General features: G+C 55.5%; 1 protein-coding gene across 3 annotated transcripts in view; it reads left to right on the top strand.

Moving 5' to 3' along the window:
• Nucleotides 1–18,950, top strand: part of PHF2 (PHD finger protein 2) — a 69,028-nt gene that overhangs the window by 22,085 nt on the left and 27,993 nt on the right. For 2 of the 3 annotated variants that reach the window (XM_032866437.1, XM_032866435.1), the window contains 2 exons: nt 10,171–10,256; nt 15,182–15,296. In XM_032866437.1, coding sequence (XP_032722328.1) covers nt 10,171–10,256; nt 15,182–15,296 — 201 coding nt within the window. Of the gene's footprint in view, nt 1–10,170; nt 10,257–15,181; nt 15,297–18,950 lie in introns of those variants that run through there. The other variant, XM_032866436.1, reaches the window with a different exon arrangement.

The raw sequence follows: 18,950 nt of genomic DNA, 5'->3' as shown, positions 1-18,950 counted from the left end.
TATATTTAAAGCAGGTTTTAGTCTATGTATTTTTATATTTAAAGCAGGTTTTTAATAGACAGTGTATGCTAGGGTCTTGGTTTTATTCTCTATCTTAGAGTCTGTCTTTTAATTTGTATTTGAGACCACTAGTGTTTAAGGCGATCACTGATATGCTGGGTGAATGTCTACCATGTTTGTCTCTGTTTTCTCTTTGCTGCTCCTTTCTTTGTTTCGGTTGTTATCTTCTGCAATTTTTCTGCCTTCTCTGGTTTTAATCGAGCATTTTGCATGATTTCATTTTTTTTCTCCTTTTCTAGTATATCAATAATACTGCTTTTTAAGCTATTTATTTATTTGTTTGTTTGTTTGTTTTTAACAGTTGCCCTTGCATTTGCAATATACATACTTATGGCTAAGCCAGACCCACTTGCAAGTATGCTATTGAGGACGGTGCAAGCTCCTCACAGCGTTCCCAGATCTTCCTCTGTCCCTTATACAAGTGCTGCCATTCATGTCATTTATTCCGAAGTTATAATCAAGTACATTGTTGCTATTTTGTTTTGCACAAGCTATTATCTGTTATATCAGTAAAAATAAGAAAAATATTTCATGTTTTCTTAATTTAATTTCTCTAACATTCTTCTTTTCTTTATGAAGATCCAAATTTGTGACCTATATTCTTTTCTTCTCTCTGAAGGTATTTCTTTAACATTTCTTCCAAGGCTGTCCTACTGGTGACAAATTCCCTCAGTTGTTTGTCTGAGAAAGCCTTTGTTTCTTTTTTACTTCCAAAGGATAATTTTTTAGGATACAAAATTCTAGGTTTTTTTTTTTTCTTTCAAAGCTATAAATGTTTCACTCCATTCTTCTTGTTTCTGTGGTCTCTAAGGAGAAGTTTGGTTCTCCTACAGATGAGCTACAGACAAGGGTAGTGTACTTTCTGTGTCAGCAGCTCCCACCTTAGAGGCTGTGCCAGTGTGTTCCGCTGAGGACACATGAGGATGCTTGTCTGTGCATCAGGCTAAGTTTCCTGCAGCCCCTAGGCTATATGACTGATGGGTGGAAATCTTCTTCTTCTTCTTCTTCTTCTTCTTTTCTTAGATTTTATTTATTTATTTACTTGACAGAGAGAGAGATCACAAGTAGGCAGAGAGGTAGGCGGGGGGATGGGGAAGCAGGCTCTGATCCCAGGACCCCGAGACCATGACCTGAGCTGAAGGCAGAGGCTTAACCTACTGAGCCATCCAGGCAGCTGGGTGGAAACCTTCTTAAAGTTGGGTTTCATGTCTTATTGCAAGTGCTTCTTCTCCTTCCATGTTTAAACGCCAGTTATGTTTTGTCTGTAGCATCTACTGAAAGTCATGACTTAAATCACTGGTCAAGTAGACATAGTTTAGTGTTTTTCCCCCAACCACCACTCCCCTCCTGAGTCTTCTTACTGTGTACTATATCCTTGACATGCAGTCCACATGTGGACTGAGGTTTCCCTGAGGTGCATAGGACACTGCAGAAAGCAGTCATTGGTTTGGTACTTGCTATTTTTCACTCCTGGGGCTGCTCTTCATTGTTCGGAATTATTTGGATCCTTGCACCCATGAGGCTGGTGGCAGAGCACCCTCAGAGAGCCATGGGGAGGTGTTCCACTGGGTGTATCTCTGCATGGTGTGAAAAGGGCCAGGTTCCCTTGGGGCCCAGAGGCAGCTCTGAGGAGACCTTGGTTGATTAGAACCATGAGCCTGTGTGGCCTACTTGCTTCTCTCCACCAAACACCTAGCTAAACTAGACCTGTGGGTGTGGTTTTGTGCTTTTAAATGCTTTAGGAGTAAGGTTTTAAGAAGGCAACCCTTAGGAGGTTGTTTCAGTTAAGTTCACATGAGGGACTTGGGTCCTTGGGCAACGATGATAACGGTTTGGATCGCGATGGTGATGATGCTGATAAGGATGGTGGTGATGATGAGGGTGATGGTGATGATGGTGGTGATGGCAATGATGGTGATGGTGATGATGACAGTGATGAGGTGACCAGGATGGTGGTGATGACGATGATGATGGTGACGAGGGTGGTAGTGATGGTGGTGAAGGTGACGAGGATGGTGTTGATGGTGGTGATGGTGATGGTGACAGTGATGATGAAGGTGATGAGGTGACAAGAATGGTGATGGCGACAATGATGGTGATGATGGTGGTGATAGTGATGAGGATGGTGTTGATGGTGGTGACGATGATGGTGATGGTGAGAGTGATGATGACGATGAGGTGACAAGCATGGTGGTGATGGCAGTGATGGTGACAATGATGTGTGATGGCAGTGATGGTGACGATGATGGTGATGATGACGATGATGGTGATGAGGATGGTGGTGATAATTACAATGGTGGTGTTGAGGTTGAGGGGTGATAATTACAATGGTGGTGTTGAGGTTGAGGGGTGATGATGACAATGATGGTGATGAGGATAGTGGCTATGACAGGCAGGAAGCTGTCCTCATAAGACCATCCTGTGTGCCCGACATGGTGCTGTGGTTATGCTCGCAGCCCCTCTGGAACTCACCTGCCCTGCCAGAAGGGCTGGGAGAACAGTTGCTCTTGTTTCAGAGCCTGTTTTCATCTCTTCGGAGCGTGCAGTTCCTCCTTGGAATCCTGGTTATCTGTGGGTGTGTAACAGTCACCCCAAAGCCTAGTGGCTTCTGATAATAATCACATTTTTTCCTATGAATCTGTACATTGGACTCAGCAGACAGACTTTACCTGGGTCCCCAGAGGCCCATCATTGCTCTGTGGCCAGATCCTCACAAGAGCCAGGTGGGAGCTACACAGTCTGTGTGACCCCTTGCGGTCCCAGGGCACCGGGTCCCCAGACTGGCAACCCTCCAGGGGGGAGTGAGGCCCAGGCCATGGCCAGTGTCCCATCACCCTGTGCACATGTGCAGGGGACAGGCTATCTTGGCTGGGTCAGGCCCGCCGTTCCCCCTGTTTTCTTTCCAGTCCTCTTTGTGACTCATTCTCTGGGAGCCCAGGTGCATCGGGGGTCTTGTCCTCTCTGTATCCCACCTCGTCATTCTGCCTCCTCTACCCCCCTGCACGGTGGGTGGCAGCTGCAGAGGCTCTGGGGCCTGGTGTGCCCATCCCCACCCACTTCCCGTGGGGTCCTGGCAAGCTCTCGGGTCCTCTCTGGGCCTCTGGCTCCCTTGCACTTGGGGCCTGAGGCTCTCAGGGTGGAATCAGCAAACTGGACGGATGGTGGCTCACCAGCAGAATCCTGAGTGGGCCCACATGTGTCACCTGTGCCCGTGCTCCAGAAGGGCTGCTCCCTGTGTGTGACCTGGGGCATATTACTTCCAATACTGTGGCTTTTCCTGTTGCATGGAGAAGCTCACGTGGTGCCTGGGCCAGTGGCTGGTACTCAGGGATTTAGCTGTTCGTGGCACAGTTAGGGTCTCAGGGACCTTCTTGAGTCTGACACGTGGCCAGTGACTGCATTGAAGCTGAGTGATGACCACGCTGTCCCCATGTGTCCCCATGGCGGCTCCATGTGAAGCGTGTCAACCACTGGTGTCTGGGCGTCCTCCAGAGACCAGCTGGGCTAGAATGGGGGTAGTGGGGCAGCCCGAAGGCAGGGGTGAGGTTGGGGAGGGAGAGGGCAGAAAGAGGGAGGGAATCACCATGGCCAGTGATTGGCGAGGAGGGCACCCCCACTATTCCTTCTGTGCTCCCTGGCCCCTCGGACTAGCATCTGCCTGCCCCTGCCGCCCCTGTTGCCAGCCCGGCCTCCCCCTGCAGCAGGCTCCCTGCAGGGTGGACGGCTCAGGCCGCCTTCTCCATGGGGCACCAGGACCTGGGAAAGATGGGAGGAGGTGAGCTAAGGAGGGGCACTTGGAAGCCACCTTGACCTTCCGAAGAAAGCAGGACTTTGGGCCTTATACGAAGGGAAGACTCGCTGGTTTCCGGTGGCTTAGTAAGGCACAGAGGACAGGAGAGAGGAAACTCACGTGGGGCGCGGCCTGGGGTGTGGCTCGTGTGTGTGGGCCTTAGCGTCAAGACTCAAACACGCGTACCACCCGGGGTTCGTGGCAGCAGGACCTTCTGCTGTGGGAGAGCTGCAGGGCCCGGGTGTCCAACCTCCTGGTGGGAGGGGTCGCTTCTCCTGAGTTTTGCTCTCTCAAGTCATCAGGGATGGCTCCCTGTGCACAGCAAACTTGTGAACGTTCCTACACTTTGCCTTACAGTAGGTGTGCAACAGGTGTGGAACTCCTGCTCAGAGAACAGCTCAAGGCACTTGTGGAGCAGTCCGGAGGTGGTGGCCACGGGTCCTGCTGCTGTGACAGATCGGCTGTCACCACTGAGCTCCTGGGACCTCGGAGGGCAGGCGGTGCCCATCCCTCCCCTCTGCAAGGGGTCACTTCCTTTTTTATTTTTTTCTGAGGTTCCTCCTAGAACTTCAAACATAAGTAAATGTCAGAACAGGGTTACAGAAGTTGTAGTTTATGTTAAATCAACGCTCTTGACAATAATAAAAGGAAAAGCCATGCTGCCATTTAATTGGGGATTCAGCACATACTTCCCAATGCGAACAGTGAGGTGTGGGGTGTCCAGGCCGGGTGGGAGCCTGGGCCCTGGGGAGCTCTGAGGGCAGGGTCCTGCCCCTGGGGTTCCAGAAAGCCCTGCCTGGCTGGAGGGCAGAGTAGGGATTCCCACGGGATCCTCCGTGGGCCCCCAGGCCTTGTTGCCAGGGGACTTGCAGCTCCGAGGGTGGATGTGGCTTCTGCCCAAGGGGCCGGGAGGCCGGGCCTCCCCTGCCAGATACTCTGTGGTGGCCTCTGTGACTCACGTGCGTGCTGCCTCTGTGAGTGTCAGCGGTCTGGCTTCTCGGTCCGGTCCGGTCCCTCGTGCTACAGTTCCCGCCCCCCTTCCCCTCCCCCCCGAGTCCCTCGAGTCCCTCGTGCTACAGTCCCCCCCTTCAGGTCCCTCCTGCTGTGGTCCCCCCACCCCTACCCCATCCCTTCAGGTCCCTCCTGCTTGGCCAGTTTCTGTGATGTTTTGTCCCTCCCCACTCCACCTGCTGTCTTTCTACTTGGCTCATGGCACTTACATCAGCTGTAATGTTTGTGGGGTTGGCTCAGTGCTGGATGCCAGGTCATTGGGGGCTCAGACCAGCCTAGCCCCCAGCCCCACTGGCCATGTGCTCCTGAAAACATGACCTCTACCCACAGGTCTCACCTTCCAAGCCAGCGGTCGAAGGAGCTCAGACAGGAGCACAGGCACACATGCACGCACACACTCATGCACGCACGTGTGGCACACACGCACACACTCATGCTCACGCACGCAGGCATGCACAGTACGTGTGCACACACTGGCGCATGCACACACGTGCACGCAGGTCCATGCGCAGTACACAGCGCAGGTTTGTTGTGGGTTGTCTGCTGGGAGGCCTAGTGCCCACCTTGATCTCTACTGTGTGCTTCACACTCCGGGATCCATGTCTGCAGGTACTTCATTCTCCTCCCTCCTCACCTCCCTCTCCCTCCCCTTCCCCTCTATCTCTCCCTCTCCCCCCTCCCCTCCCCTTCCCCTTCCCCTCCTTCCTCCTCTCCATCTCCCTCCTCTTCCCCTCTGTCTTTCCCCCTCCTTCCCCTCTCCCTTCCCCCCCTCCCCTCTCTGTCCCTCTCTAGCCTCTTCCTGCTGCCCAATGCACCACAGCTCCGCTCACTTGGTTCCCAGCCCTTGGGGTCCCAGTCTCTGCCTGGCCCATCTCCTGGTCTCCATCTCTGTGGTGACTACCTTATGCAGATGTGGTGATACAGCGACAGGATAGGCAATAGGGATGGGAGGTTGGGCCTGGCTCTTAGCCTTTAAGCGCCCTTTGTCCTGGATCTGTCCCTGGACCTCTGCTGGTGACTCTGAACCCCTGCTTGGGCCTGGAGTGTGGGGAAGCTCTGGAGCCTCCTCCCCACGCCTGCCTGTGATGGAGAAGGCCCAGCCGGGTGTTCCTCTGGGCCCTCCTGGCCCGCACACCCGCACACCCACGGTAGAGGACGGGCGAGGCCTCAGGTGTCCTGCTGAGACATGGGCAGATGAGCCCCACGTCCGTCCCCAGACAGAGGGACGGACGTGGGGCTCATGTCCGTCCCTCTGTCTGGGGATGTGCTTGGGGGCCCAGCTCTTGTCCTGACTCAGTTGTCTCCATAGGGAGGTGACTCCCAAATCTGTAAGACTGGTGCGTGGGCTGAAGTGGCCCTGGGCAGGGCTCCCGCAGAGGGCGTGTGCTGGCCTCAGGCATGGGCGCCTTTAGGCTTCTCTCTGATCACCTGCCAGTCTGTTTGTGAGAGTGCTGGGCTCTCTTTGTCTGCTGTGCTCTGTGGCTGGTGGAACAGTCGGGGCCTCAGCGGGGGATGGGGGGGTTAGGGGGGTGGACAGGCACGCCCGGGGTGTGGGCCAGATGCATCTCCTCCAGACTTTAAGGCGGGGCGGGGGGATGTTTCTGACTTTCCCATGACTGTTGTTCTTGTAGTCTTTTGGGTGATTTCCCAAGTAATTTCTCAGGAGGCACTGGGAAAGCCTTAACTTGGGGATAGAAACATAAATTGGAAGTGGTTTCAGTAAAAGGCCTTCCCCCATGTGGGTAGAGGGGATGCTGTGGCTGAGGGCCCTCCACCCAGAAGGTCAAACCGAACCGCGGGGTCCTTGGGCCCCGGGACACGGGGAGTCAGGAGGTCTGTCCTCGCACATAGCACAGCCGGGGGCTGCTCCTGGGACCTTAGTTTCCATACATCCGGTGGCCCTTGTCAGGGTGGCGGCCCAGGCAGTCAAGGCCCATGGTGACACACGCCGGTCGTGGGGGAGCAGGTGGCATCAGGCCCTGGCTGGCCCTCCTGGGTGAGGGGTGGCCCTGAGGTGTCCTGGGTAGAACGAGGGACCCATATCCCACTGCTCTCTGTCCCTTTTAGAGAGGCCTCCCTGCACAAAGCGGGTCTCTGGTGAGACCTGCATGCCCCAGTGCTGGCGTACCGAAGGGGCACCCAGAGTTGGGGAGGGGTGTTGGCATGCACACCTTGTGACCCTGGGCCTCAGCTTCCCCACCTGTCATGCATGTGGGACCAGCAGGGGCGTTTGGATGGGGGTGGTTCAGGCATGCTGATTTTCCTCCCTTCACCTGGCCTAGGACTTAGCTGCCGTTCCCTCTGCGTGCCACTGCACACCTGCCCCCTGACCTGTTGAAGGGGCCCCAGTCTGTGGGGCTGAGTTTGACATTCGGACCTCAGACATCCCGTGTGCTGCGTTGGCTCCTGGTGTGTCCCTGGGATCCCCGTGGCTGGGCCAGACAGGAATATGTGTGGATGTGGGGTGTGAACACAGGGCGGATGTGGGGTGTGGATGCAGGATGTGGAATTGGGGTGTAGACCTAGGGTGTAGACGAAAAGTGTGGACCTGGAGTGTGAACACAGGCTGTGGACACAGGGTGTGGATTCTGGGTCCAATTACTAGTCCCAGTGGGTCCTGAATGCGCGCAGGGCTCTGCCTCTCGCCCCTAGTGCGCAGCTCCCGGTGGGTGTGGGCGATGGGGGCTTCCCTCGGCGTGCTCTCTGATGGCTGGGCGCACTGAGGCCAGCTGGCGCAGGGCCCAGGGTGCAGAGCGGCCCGGGTGCAGGGCCCTTTCTGTGGCAGGCCAGGGGTGTAGGGGGCTGGGAGGGAGGGAGCGGAGGAGTCAGGTGGGTGCACCAACCCAGGAGAAAGGTGCTGGGTGAGTGGCTACTCCTCCTTGTGGGTGGGGAGGAGCTGGGGGCGGGGTTTGAGGAGGAGGGGCTCTCTTGGAGCAGGGGTGCTGTGGAGACGGACAGTTGTGCTCCGGTGTTTGCTGTCCTCACTGTGCCTCCCCCTGCTGCGTTAACAGCTCAGTGTGCCTGGTTGGTAATGTGATTCTAGCTCCCCTTTCTGGGCGGTTCATGGGGTGGGGCATCTTTCTCCACAGGCCTGGGCCCCTTCGGGCTCTCCCCTGTTCTTCCGAGGGGGAGATGCCCTTCATGCCCGGTTCCTGCAGGAGGGGGGATGCTCCCGTACGTGCTGTCGGAGGGAGCCCTGTTTCTGTCTGTCAGGGTTCTCTCTGATGTCCTTTGCTTGTTCCAAAGTCACTTTGCATGGCGAGAGCAGACCCGTAGACCCTCGCATCTGCTTCTGGTGGCTTTGTGTCTCACACCTGCCTCTTTAGGGGACTTGCACTTTGGTTCGGGGCTCGCTCCGAGATGAAGAGTGAACTTCGTGTTTCCAAAGACGCGTGCCGGAGGCTTTGTGGGCTCCAGCGCTGCTCCTGGGACCGTGGCATGTGGCAGCTGTGGCAGGCGGTGTTCCATCGAGGGGCCCGGAGCGGTGGTGGCTGACCCTGGCCAGGGGACGAGGGAACACAGTGAGGAGACGCCTGGGGTCCAGACACACGTCTGCCCTCCATGGCAGGCGAGCGGTGACCCTCCTGTTACCGCAGGGCTGTTGCAGGAAGGTCCACGTAGGGTCTGTGCTGCTGCCACAGGCAGAACAGGCGCTCGGCCAGCCTTAGTGAGGATGGGCTCAGTGGCAGTGGGGATGCGGGCCCCTGTCACGGGGCACATTCCTTGTCTTTCGATTGGGGTAAAATTCACATAACATAAAACTAACCCTCTTAAAGTGAGCCTTCCTTGGCAGTTAGTACCTTCACACTGTTGCGCAAGCACGGCCTCCACCTGGGTCCGAAAGGAGATGCCAGGCCCCCTCCGCAGTCACTGCCCATTCCCCCCCCCAGCCCCTGGCTCCAGCGACGGGTCCTCTGGGTGTGCGTTCTGCGTGAATGCAGCCCTGCGTATGTGGCCTCAGGTGGCCGGGGTCCGTCATGCTGTAGCAGGTGTCCACGCCGCCCCCCCCTTCAGGCTGCGGGCTGCTCCGTTGCGTGGACAGGTGGCTTGGCTGTCTGTCAGCCGGTGCGCGCTGGCCGGTTTCCGTCTCTTGGTCGTTGTGGTGATGTTGCCCTGAACACTGGTGTGCGGGGTTTGTCCGCGGCCCTGCTCTGCCTTCTCTGGGGCACGTGCCTGGGAGTGGGATTGCCGGGCCACAGGGTAAGTCTCTGCTTAATTTTCTGAGGAGCCGTCAGACTATTCCCAGAGAAACCGTCACTTTTACACTCAGCAGCGACGGAAGAGGGCTCTCGTTTCCCACATCCCGGCCAGCACTTGCAATCTCTGGTGTTTTTTCTTGTAAAACCTGTAGCTGTCCTGGGGTGGTGTCTCGTTGGTTCGGATGTGCATTCCAGGGACATCCACACGACTAAGCATGTAGAGCATCTGTCGAGAGCCTCTTGGCTGTTTTGCGTCATCCTGGGAGAAGAGTCTGTTTGAGTCCTTTGCCCGTTTAGATGCTGTTGTGTGTGTCTCCGTCATCGAGCTGAGAACGTCCACTGAGAATGTCCGTATGCCCTTAGGGCGCTAGGCCTTCATCAGAAAGGTGATTCGCAAATGCTCTCCCATTCTCCATGTTGTCTTTTCACTTTCTCCCTAGTGTCATTTACCGCACAAACGTTTTACATTTCCCTGATACACAGGTTAATTTTTCTTTTGTTGCTTGTGTTTTCGGTGTCCTATCTGGGAATCCATGGCCAAGTCCAGGGTCATGAAGATGTACTCCTGTGTCCTCTTCTTAGTGTCTTATAGCATTAGGCCTTATATTTCAGTGGTTAATCCATTTTTAGTTAGTTTTTTTATATGGTGTGAGGTAGGGATTCAACTTCATTCTTTTGATATCCGGTTGTCCTGGTACCGTGGTCCTGCCCCCTGGTTCAGCAGTCCCTCGAGGGGTCAGGACAGCCCCGACCCATAGCTCTAAGCTGCCCCAGGTGACGTGGTGGGGGCAGCCCCTCTCTGAGACCCCTTGCCCTCTCCGACTCTGTGGTGACAGGATAGTAGTGGCTGTCGTGCAGGTGGGCCTGCTGGATGGCCCGGCCCTCTGCGTAGCCTGGTTATGCACAGCAAGGCCTTCCTTGCCTCTCTCTCCCTCCCTCCTCCTCACGCCCCCTCCTGTCCCTGTGGGCTGCTGTCCTGGCTCAGGTTCTGCTCCCCCTGCACATGTGGTGCCCCCTCCTGAGGGGTGGACAGCAGCTGTCTGGGTTCCGCAGGGGAAGGCCCCGAGCATTTGCTGACCGCCGGCTACATCTGTGCTTCCTTCATTTCAGCTGTGTGGGAGTGGAAGAGGAGGAGGCCCCAGACATCGACATATACCACTGCCCGAACTGCGAGAAAACCCACGGGAAGTCTACCTGTAAGTACAGGGCCTGGCCTGGCTGGCTGGGGGAGGTGCGTGGGTATTTGCAATCTGGTGCCTGGGGACCACTGCTGGCCTTGCCTACTGTCCCTGTGGACTCATCACTGCAGCCCCTCCTGTGGGGCTCCTGTCCAGGGCTGTGGCTAAGGCCACTTGGCCTGTGCAGAGACTCCACTGACTTTCACAGGCCTGGGCAGGGGCCTCACATTCCAGCACCTCCAGGGGCCAGACCCACCCACGATGGGGACACCGTGCTGCAGCTGTCGGGGAGGCTGCCTGGCCCTGCCCACTGCCTGCTGCCTACTCCATGTTGGGGATCTGCTGTCCCTTCCTTGGTACCACCTGCAGGAAGAGTCCCCATCTCAAACTGCCTGCTGGTCCCTTGGGGGTGCGGTGCACCCTGAGGGGGCTCCTTGGGAACAGGCTTATCCAGTGTGGCTCCACTGGGTGCTCATATCCCTTCCAGGAGGCGAGTTCCAAGGCTGAGCCCACGTAGGGGGTGTGCCCTGGTCTGCAGTTACCTTGGCGGGGGTCCTGGCCTGGGGGCAAGACAGATGGTGTGGGGGTGTTAATAATGTGGCCTCTGGTTTCTGACTTGGGTTGGGGGGCCTAGGTGCTCATAAAAGGTGCAGTCTGGACGCTGACCCCGGAGTGTTTGTGTAGGGGGGTTGAGGGGGACCACAGCTGGCCCCAGGCCACCAGAAGTCCTGTCACCCTCCTTCAAGGGGAGCCTCCCTCCTGCTGTCTATTCACAGGGCAGAAGCTGGACCCCCACAGCTCCTGTGGGGCGAGTTCTGTGGGTCCAGTGGGGGTTGAGGGAGGGTGCCTGCACCCCTGGTCAGTGGACTGAGGCTGGCCGTGATCCCACCACCCGTGAAGCTGCGTGATGCCAGTGGGCTGTAACCACTCCTTCTCGCCGAGCTTTCTTTGTGTCTGGCCTGTGTGCCGCCATCACTAGATGATCCGGCAGCCGCCCTGGTTCGGCTGTCATCCTCTAGACCGTGGCACGGCATCAGCACACGATAAAGCATCACCAAATTCCTGAGACCAGCAGGAAGCTTTGTGGGCTCCTACCTCCCCTCATACCCCCAGGGGCCGGCAGTGCTTGTGCTCAGGGCAGGTCTGCTGCGATTACCCAGAAACCACTCTGGTCCCTGCCCAGCCGCTGTCGTAACTCCTTCTGAGCCACGGGATAGCTCAGAGCAGGCGGAGTTGAGCAGGTGGGGCTGGCGTCCCACCGTGAGGCCCTAGGGCAGGGCCAGGGACAGACTGGGGTTGGAGCCAGGTGACCCGGCCTGTCCCCACAACAGCCCTGAGTGTCCTGACAGAGGGCGGGGCTGTGCTCTGGGGCTCAGGTAGGGCTGCAGGGGAGTGCTGAGGTGGGCGCTGGTGGTCACACACCGTGTGACTTCTCCAACATCTCTGCATGTCCTGGAAGCACCTTTCCCTGACCATGAGCTTGTCCACTGTTCCCCAACTTAGTCTGCTGACCGAGACCCCCGCCCTTGTGCTAGGGGTCCCTGCTGTCCCGTACTGCTGCTCAAAGCCAAGTACAGGTGACCCTTCCTGGTACTTATGGCCAGCCACCCCCAGGACATGTGGGGACTGCAGCCTGGTGGGGGCCGGCAGCCCCTCCCTGGCTGGGTGTGTTTGTGTACGTGTGTGTGCACAGATGTTCATGTGTGCATTTGCATGTATAGACAGGAGTGTGTGCACAAGCGTGGACACGTGTGTGTAGACAGGTGCATGTGCATAAGCGTTGGCACATGTGCGTGTGTATAGACAGGTGCGTGTGTGCAAGTGTGGACATGTGTGTAGACACATGCGCGTGCTCAAGCATGAACACGTGTGCATGAGTGTCGCATGTGCACAGGTTGATGCTTGTATGTGTACGTGTGTATGGCTGTGCACACCTGCTTCATAAATCCTGTGGATCAGGGGCTCCCTGCCGTTACTGAGGGCTGCATGGCCATTGGGGTCAGAGGCTTGGGAGCTGGCATTTCCTGCCAGGATGCAAGCCCACAATTGTGTGTCACTCTGCCTTGGAGTGGGTCTGTGTCACGGTGACATACTGATTCGTTTGGTGGTTCTTTGCAGTCAGACGCTCCACGGTGAGGACCGTCATGGTGTCATGTCCCCAGGGGACCCCTAAGCCTGTGAGCTGCTCGGGGGCCCACAGGTTCACAGTTTACATAGAGTTGGGGCTTGGGGGTCCCCAGGGAACTCGGCAAGGAGTCCCCACCGATGGGAAGGCTCTGGCAGCGCAGCCCCAAGAGCAGTTCTTACCCCGGCAGGCTTCAGAGGCCACTTCAGAGGCCACTTCCCAACCAGCTACATCCCTCCTCCCCGAGGCCCTTGTAGCTGTGATGCCCTGAGGGCAGCTGCAACGGGGGGGTATCTGTCACCCCCATACCCCGGCCTCCTGCTGGGCTGAGGTCTCTAGGCTGCCTTGTCAGGGGGCGCACAGGCAGGAGGACATTTGGCCTCGGGGCTCAGCGTGTTCTGGGCCCTGGGGAGGGAAGGAGCACACCAGCCAGGGCTGCACGGGGAGCCCCAGGATGCTCGGCCTGCCTCCCCTATGGGTCTGTGTTGCCCCGTGCGTTAGCCGTAGTGTCCTCGAGGTGCTTGCGGTGCCCCATCCCAAGTAAGGGCCCAGGAAGGCCGCTGGCCACAGGCAGCACCTGCTTCTCAGGCCCAGTTCCTGGTGGGTATGTGGGAGTGCTGCTGCCTTCCCACACTGCCCTTTACACCTGCATCCCCATCCCCTAGCTGCCCTCTAGGACTCAGTTCCCCCACATGGCCTCCTTGGCCAGGGCCCTCCTGCCAGGCATCTGCATCCTTGGGGCTCTGCATGCCTTCCACGTGGAGACCTTGAGAAGGGCAGTGAGGGGCGATGCGGGGGCCAGTGTTGGAGGACCTTGGGGGACCCACATGAGGACCTCTGCTGCCCTCCCCAACTGCATGGGGATGCCTGTCTCTCCACTGGTCTCCCCTCTATGCGGTGTCGCTCATGGCTGCCAGCATGCGGCCTGGCTTCCCCCTCCTCTTCCTCAAGGCCCTGGATACACTGGACCCCTGGTAAGTGGGCTCCCCAAGAGTCTGGCTCGCCTCCCCAGGGGGCAGGCAGGGAGGCCCCACCAGGCGTTGGGCCGCCGATTGCCAAGGCCCACGACGCCCCCGTGGCCGTGCAGCGGGGAAGCTCCATGTGGACTCCAGAGCCCCTTGCCTGCGGGGTCGGGCTCGCGTCCTGAGGCAGCTGCAAGCCTGGGAGAAGGCTGAGGACATGGAGACTGGTTTCAGAGTCAGGGTGACCTGGGTCGTCATCAGGGTGGTGCCCTCCCACCCTCATCTGAGCCTGCTGGGCTCTTTGGGGAGCAGGGATGACTCCCAGGCCACCCACAGCTTTGGCGACCCCCGTGCAGAGCTGGGCTGCTCAGTGGGCACTGAGGGGCCTATGCAGCGCCCAGGAGACCCGCCATTCACAAACGTCCCTCCCTCCGCCCTGTGCCCACTGGTGCCGGGCCATGCCAGGTGCAGTGGGTGCAGCTGGGGGAGCCTGGGGGTCTGGAGCAGGACTGAGCCCTGTGAACAAGGGCCTGCAGCCCAAGCAGCCTTGCCAAGAGGAGGGGCTGCGCTTGCACAGTGTGCCCCCCCCAGAGCTCCTGGGCAGGTGGGGTGCCGCATGTCGTTTGCCTCCTGTGGCTCACGAGGAGTCCGGGAGGCTGGGACTAGCTGCTCTCTCTTGAAGGTACAGCACAGAGATGCCCAGTGACTTGCGCAAGGTCACACAGTGACAAGATGGTGGGACAGGAAAGATTTGGGCAGGTGCCTGGGCCCTTCTGAGCTCCCATGTGTGCCCGATGCCACCAGAAGCCCCAGCTCGGAGGCCTTCCTTGGCAGGGTCTTGCCAGATTTCAGTAACACCCGCTCAGACCTTGGCCATGGCAAGCCAAGCATGACAGAGATGTCGCGTCGTTGTTGGAGACAGTCTCAGGGGTCTGTGACTGGATGGGAGATGGGGAACGGTGGGAGCCCCTCCCCATCCTTGTCTGTGAAGGAAGGGCATCCGGAAGGCCGAGCGGCAATCCCTCATAGCCAGTCTGACCCGGGCTGTTCCAGACCCTGCCCCGGAGCCTCCAGGGACAGGCGTGTGCACCAGTGCTGTCCTCACTCCCCATCACCAGTGGGCTGCCCTGAGCGGGGGATGAGGGCCACAAGAAGATCACTTCCCTCCCCTCCTGGGTTTGTGGTCCAGTGGGGTGTGTGTGAGTGCGAGTGTGTGTGTGCACACGCACCTGTTCTTGTGCCTGCAAACATGTCACGGTCCAGTAGGGGCACGTGTACACACTTGTCTCTAGAAAGTCCAATGTGGGGTGCCCAGTGTCCTGGGAGCACGTGTGGGACGGGGTCGGAGGGAGCAGGCAGGGTGGTGGTACGCATGGGTGGACACACCGGGGAGGGTGAGGTGCACACAGCTCGGGGGTGAGGAGCGTGGGAGCTCCCTGTGCCTCTCTGTGCCTCTGCCCCAGCTGCAGGCTATTGGGACAGCAGAGGTCCCAGCAGAGAGGTGGCAGGGTTTGTGATATTCGAGGTCAGAGGGGAGGTGTCCCACAGGCCAACCTTGGTGGGACTTCCCCGTAGGTGCCTCTGATGCGACACGCCCTCAGCAGACAGGCTCTGGTGGACAAGGTCCCAGGCCACTCTAGCTCTGGGTGTGGTCACTGAGCCAGGGGCTTGGCAGGTGCAGGGCGGGGTGGGTGGAGAGATCATGGGGCTGGGGGCGGGCAGTGAGGGAGGCGGGTGGGCCAGACCCCTGCGGGACCACGAGGGCTCTGCCTGTAGGGAGCCTTGAGTGTTGGGGTGTTGATGGCTCCTCGGCTGCTCTCCTGGCTGGGTCCCCGAGCTGCCCTGTCTCCCCACAGTGAAGAAGAAGAGGGCCTGGCACAAACATGGTCCAGGGCAGACGCCCGACGTGAAGCCCGTGCAGAATGGCAGCCAACTCTTCATCAAGGAGCTGCGGAGTCGGACCTTCCCCAGGTGGGCGGCAGCGGCCCCACCCTCTGGGCGTCAGGGGCGTGGCCTTCCCTCCAGGGGACTGGCGTAGCCACCCGAAACCCTAGGCAGCCCTGGCTCTGGGACCCGGACTCTCCCTTCACAGCAGCTCCAAACACAGGTGCTGGGGACCCTCTCCCTCTGGGCACATCCGGCTCCCTCACCTGCTGTGGCCCTTTGCACGGAGCCGTCCTGAGGGAGAGGCTGCTGTCCTCAGGTTATGTCCAGTCAAGCAGTGGGGTCTGGGGTCCTGCTTAAGACCCCCCTCTGGACATGGCAGTTCCCAGCCCCCATGGGCCTGGGCTTTCCTCTGTGCCCCTGGGCCTGGCAGGCTGTCCCCAGGCCCCCGTCTCAGGGCACTCCCTACTTGCACCTGTGTCCCGAGCAAGGGTGGAGGGCAGGGTCGGGGTCAGAGCTCTGGGTCCCCTCGGCCCCTCGCACCTGGAAGACTTTTTTGTTTGTCTGAGAATGTCTTTTTTCCCTCAACTTTTGAAGAGTAATTCACTGGACACAGAACCCTACATGGTGGGGTTTTTCCTTTTAACAGTTTAAATATTTCACTCCCCTGTCGTCTTGCACGCACGATTTCTGTTCTAGTGTGACTCTTACTTGTGACTGTGTGTGGAGAAGGTCCTTCCCTCCTCTGGCTTCTCCCCCCCCCTTTTCCCATACTCTGTGGGCCCCCCCCGATTCAGTGGTCTTTAGTGTATTCACAGATGTGGGCGCCGCCACCAGCCAATTGTAGACCATTTTCATCAGCCCAAAGCTTTTGTTTAATATTCAGTTGTATGGCCGGACCACATTTTGTTTATCCATTCACCAGCAGACACATTTGGGTTATTTCTGATTTTTGGCTACTGTGAATATTTCCACTGTAAACATTCTTGTACCAGATCTTGTTGGACATATGTTTTCATGTTTTTAGGAATAGCTCTGCATTCCATTGTCTGAGGAATGAACTGCCAGACTGTTTTCCAAAGTGGTTACACCGCTTTCCGATCCCACCAGCAGGGGGTGATGGCGCTTTGATTCTCACGTCCTTCCAGGTGTAAAGCGTTGGCTCACTCTGCTCTGATGGGCGTTTCCCTAATGATGAGTGACTTCAAGCATCTTCTCAAGTGCGTACTGGTCATTCGTAGGTCTTCCTTGGAGAATGTCAGTTCAGACCCTTTTGCCTATTTTTACTTTTTTGTGCTTTCTATTATTGAGTCATAAGAATTCTCTCCATATTTTAGAAGTCTCTTAACAGATAGGATTTGTGAATACTTTACCCTGTTTTGTAGACTTTTCACTTTCTCAGTTGTGTTCTTGGAAGCACAGACATTTGTCATTTTGATGGAGTCCAGTTTATCCATTTTTTAATTTTGTTTTTTGTGCTTTTGTTGTCATATCTGAGGCTCATTTTCCAGGTCTAAACCCAAGGTTGTGAAGGTTTATCCCTATGTTTTCTTCTAAGAGTTTTATAGTTTTTAAGTCTTACAATTTGGTCTTTGATACATTTTGAGTTAATTTCTTCATATGTGTGTGGTAAGGATCTAATTTTTTTTTTTTTTTTTTTTTTTTTTGCGTGTGGCTCTCCATTTTTCCCTGCACCATTTATAAGAAGACAGTTCTTTTTCTATTAAATTGTCTTGGCCCTTAGCTGTAAGTGTATCCATTTATTTCTGGACACTCAGTTCTGCTCTGCTAATCTCTGTTTACCCTTAGGCCAGTCTCACACTGTCCGGATTACTGTGCTTTGCAGTATGTTTTGAAATGAAGAAGTGTTGAGTCCTCCAACTTTTTCTTTTTAAAGATCGTTTCAGCCACTCCGAGTCTATTGCAGTTCCATGCAGATTTTGGTTTTAGCTTGTGAAGTCTACAGAGAAGTCCGCTGATAAGGATTATGGTGAATCTGTAAAGCAGTAAAATCAGAGTATTGCCATCAGAAAAATGCTCAGTCTTCTGACCCATGGACATGGACATTTTCCCACTTATTGAGATCTTTTAAATTTCCATCAAAAGTTTTATACTTCTTTTGTTAAATTTATTCCTAAATAATTTATGCTTCTTGATGTCTTTTAAGTGGAACTGTATTCTTAATTTTATGTCAGTGCTACTGTACTGAACTACAGTTGATTTTTGTATATTGGTCTTGTATCCTGCAACCTTGATGAGCTAGTATATTATTTCGAGTAGCTTTTTAGTAGGTTCCTTACAACTTTCTTTATACAGGATCGTGTCATCTGCGAATAGATCATTGCTTTCTTCCTTTCCAATCTGTGTTACTTTTTTTCTTGCCTAATTGCTCTGGCTAGAACTTCTAGTGGAATGTTGAATAGAAGAGGCTGGGCAAGGAGGACCAGGGCCCCAGTAGTCTCAGGGTGCCACATTCAGTGTACGGTCTCAGTACCTGTGGGCCAAGTGGAAGAAGGGAGCCCCCAGGTCTTGGCTGTCCTCACCCAACACTTAGAATGAGCAATAGACAACTGGGGCAGCATGAGAAAGACTGCCATGCTGTTCCACCAGGAGGAAAGCCCTCTGCCTGGAAGCTGGGGAGCCCTCCCATCCGGCATTCATGTGTCCCTGGCTGCAGTCTTCCCAGAGAGGAGTTCCCTTGCCAAGCCAGGGACGTGAAGGGAGGAGTGGTTATATGCTCTTGCCTTTCATACCAAGTTTCCGTAGATTTTCTTGACTAGATGTTTCTTCATTTGATGTTTGCTCTTAGAACCATTTCCAGAGGTCTTGAATGTTTTTCCAAATAATTTTTACCAGTTTCGCTGGAGTGTGGGTCAGCACTCTTCACACTGTCATGGCAGAAGTAGATCTTTCTCTTGTGGCCTTTTTCAAGATACTGTCTTTCATTTTTTGTAGTTTGATTATGACGTGCCTAGGAATAGTTTGGGGTACTTATCCTGCTTGGTGTTGTCTGAGTTTTGAGGATCTGTGGTTTCATGTATGTCATTATTTTTAGAGAATTCTCAACCATTAGTACTTCAGACATTTCTTCTGCTCCTCTCTCTGTTTTTCTTTCTGGATTCCCATCATACACTCTTTCTGCAAGTTCTCCACTTCTTGGATATTCTGTTCCCTGCCTTTTTCATTCTTTTCCTCTTGGCATTGCAGGTTGGGCAGATTTTATTGACTTAACTTCTACCTCACTGATTCTTTTCTTAGCCATGTCCACTCTACTGATGAGCCCATCAAAGGCATTCTTCATTTCTGTTACAGTTTTTAATTTATTTCTGTGATTTTTTTTGATTCTTAGAGTGTCCACTTCTCTACTTATATTGCCCTTCCATTCTCTGCATGTTGTCCACTTTTTCCACTAGCACTCCTAGCATATTAATCATAATTTTTTGAAGTTTTATTTTTTTAAAGATTTTTTAAAAATTTTTTTGAGAGAGAGCGCCCATGTGTGCACAAGCAGTGGGGAGGGGCAGAGGGAGAGGGAGAAGCAGACTCCCCACTGAGCCAGGAGCCCCATGTGGGGCTCAATCCCAGAACCCTGAGATCATTACCTGAGCTGAAACCAAAAATTGGCGCTTAATGGACTAAGCTTTCCAGGCGCCCCGGGATTCAACAATTCTATACATCACTTCAGTGCTTATCAGGATGTGAACTCTTGATCCCAATCCCCTATTTCCCCCATTCCCCCCA

The sequence above is a fragment of the Lontra canadensis genome, unplaced genomic scaffold, assembly GCF_010015895.1.
Source record: "Lontra canadensis isolate GAN:19392208 unplaced genomic scaffold, GSC_riverotter_1.0 scaffold31, whole genome shotgun sequence".
Classification (NCBI taxonomy): domain Eukaryota; kingdom Metazoa; phylum Chordata; class Mammalia; order Carnivora; family Mustelidae; genus Lontra; species Lontra canadensis.
Note: the sequence above shows the minus strand (reverse complement) of the source record. Positions and strands in the feature narration are given on the sequence as shown.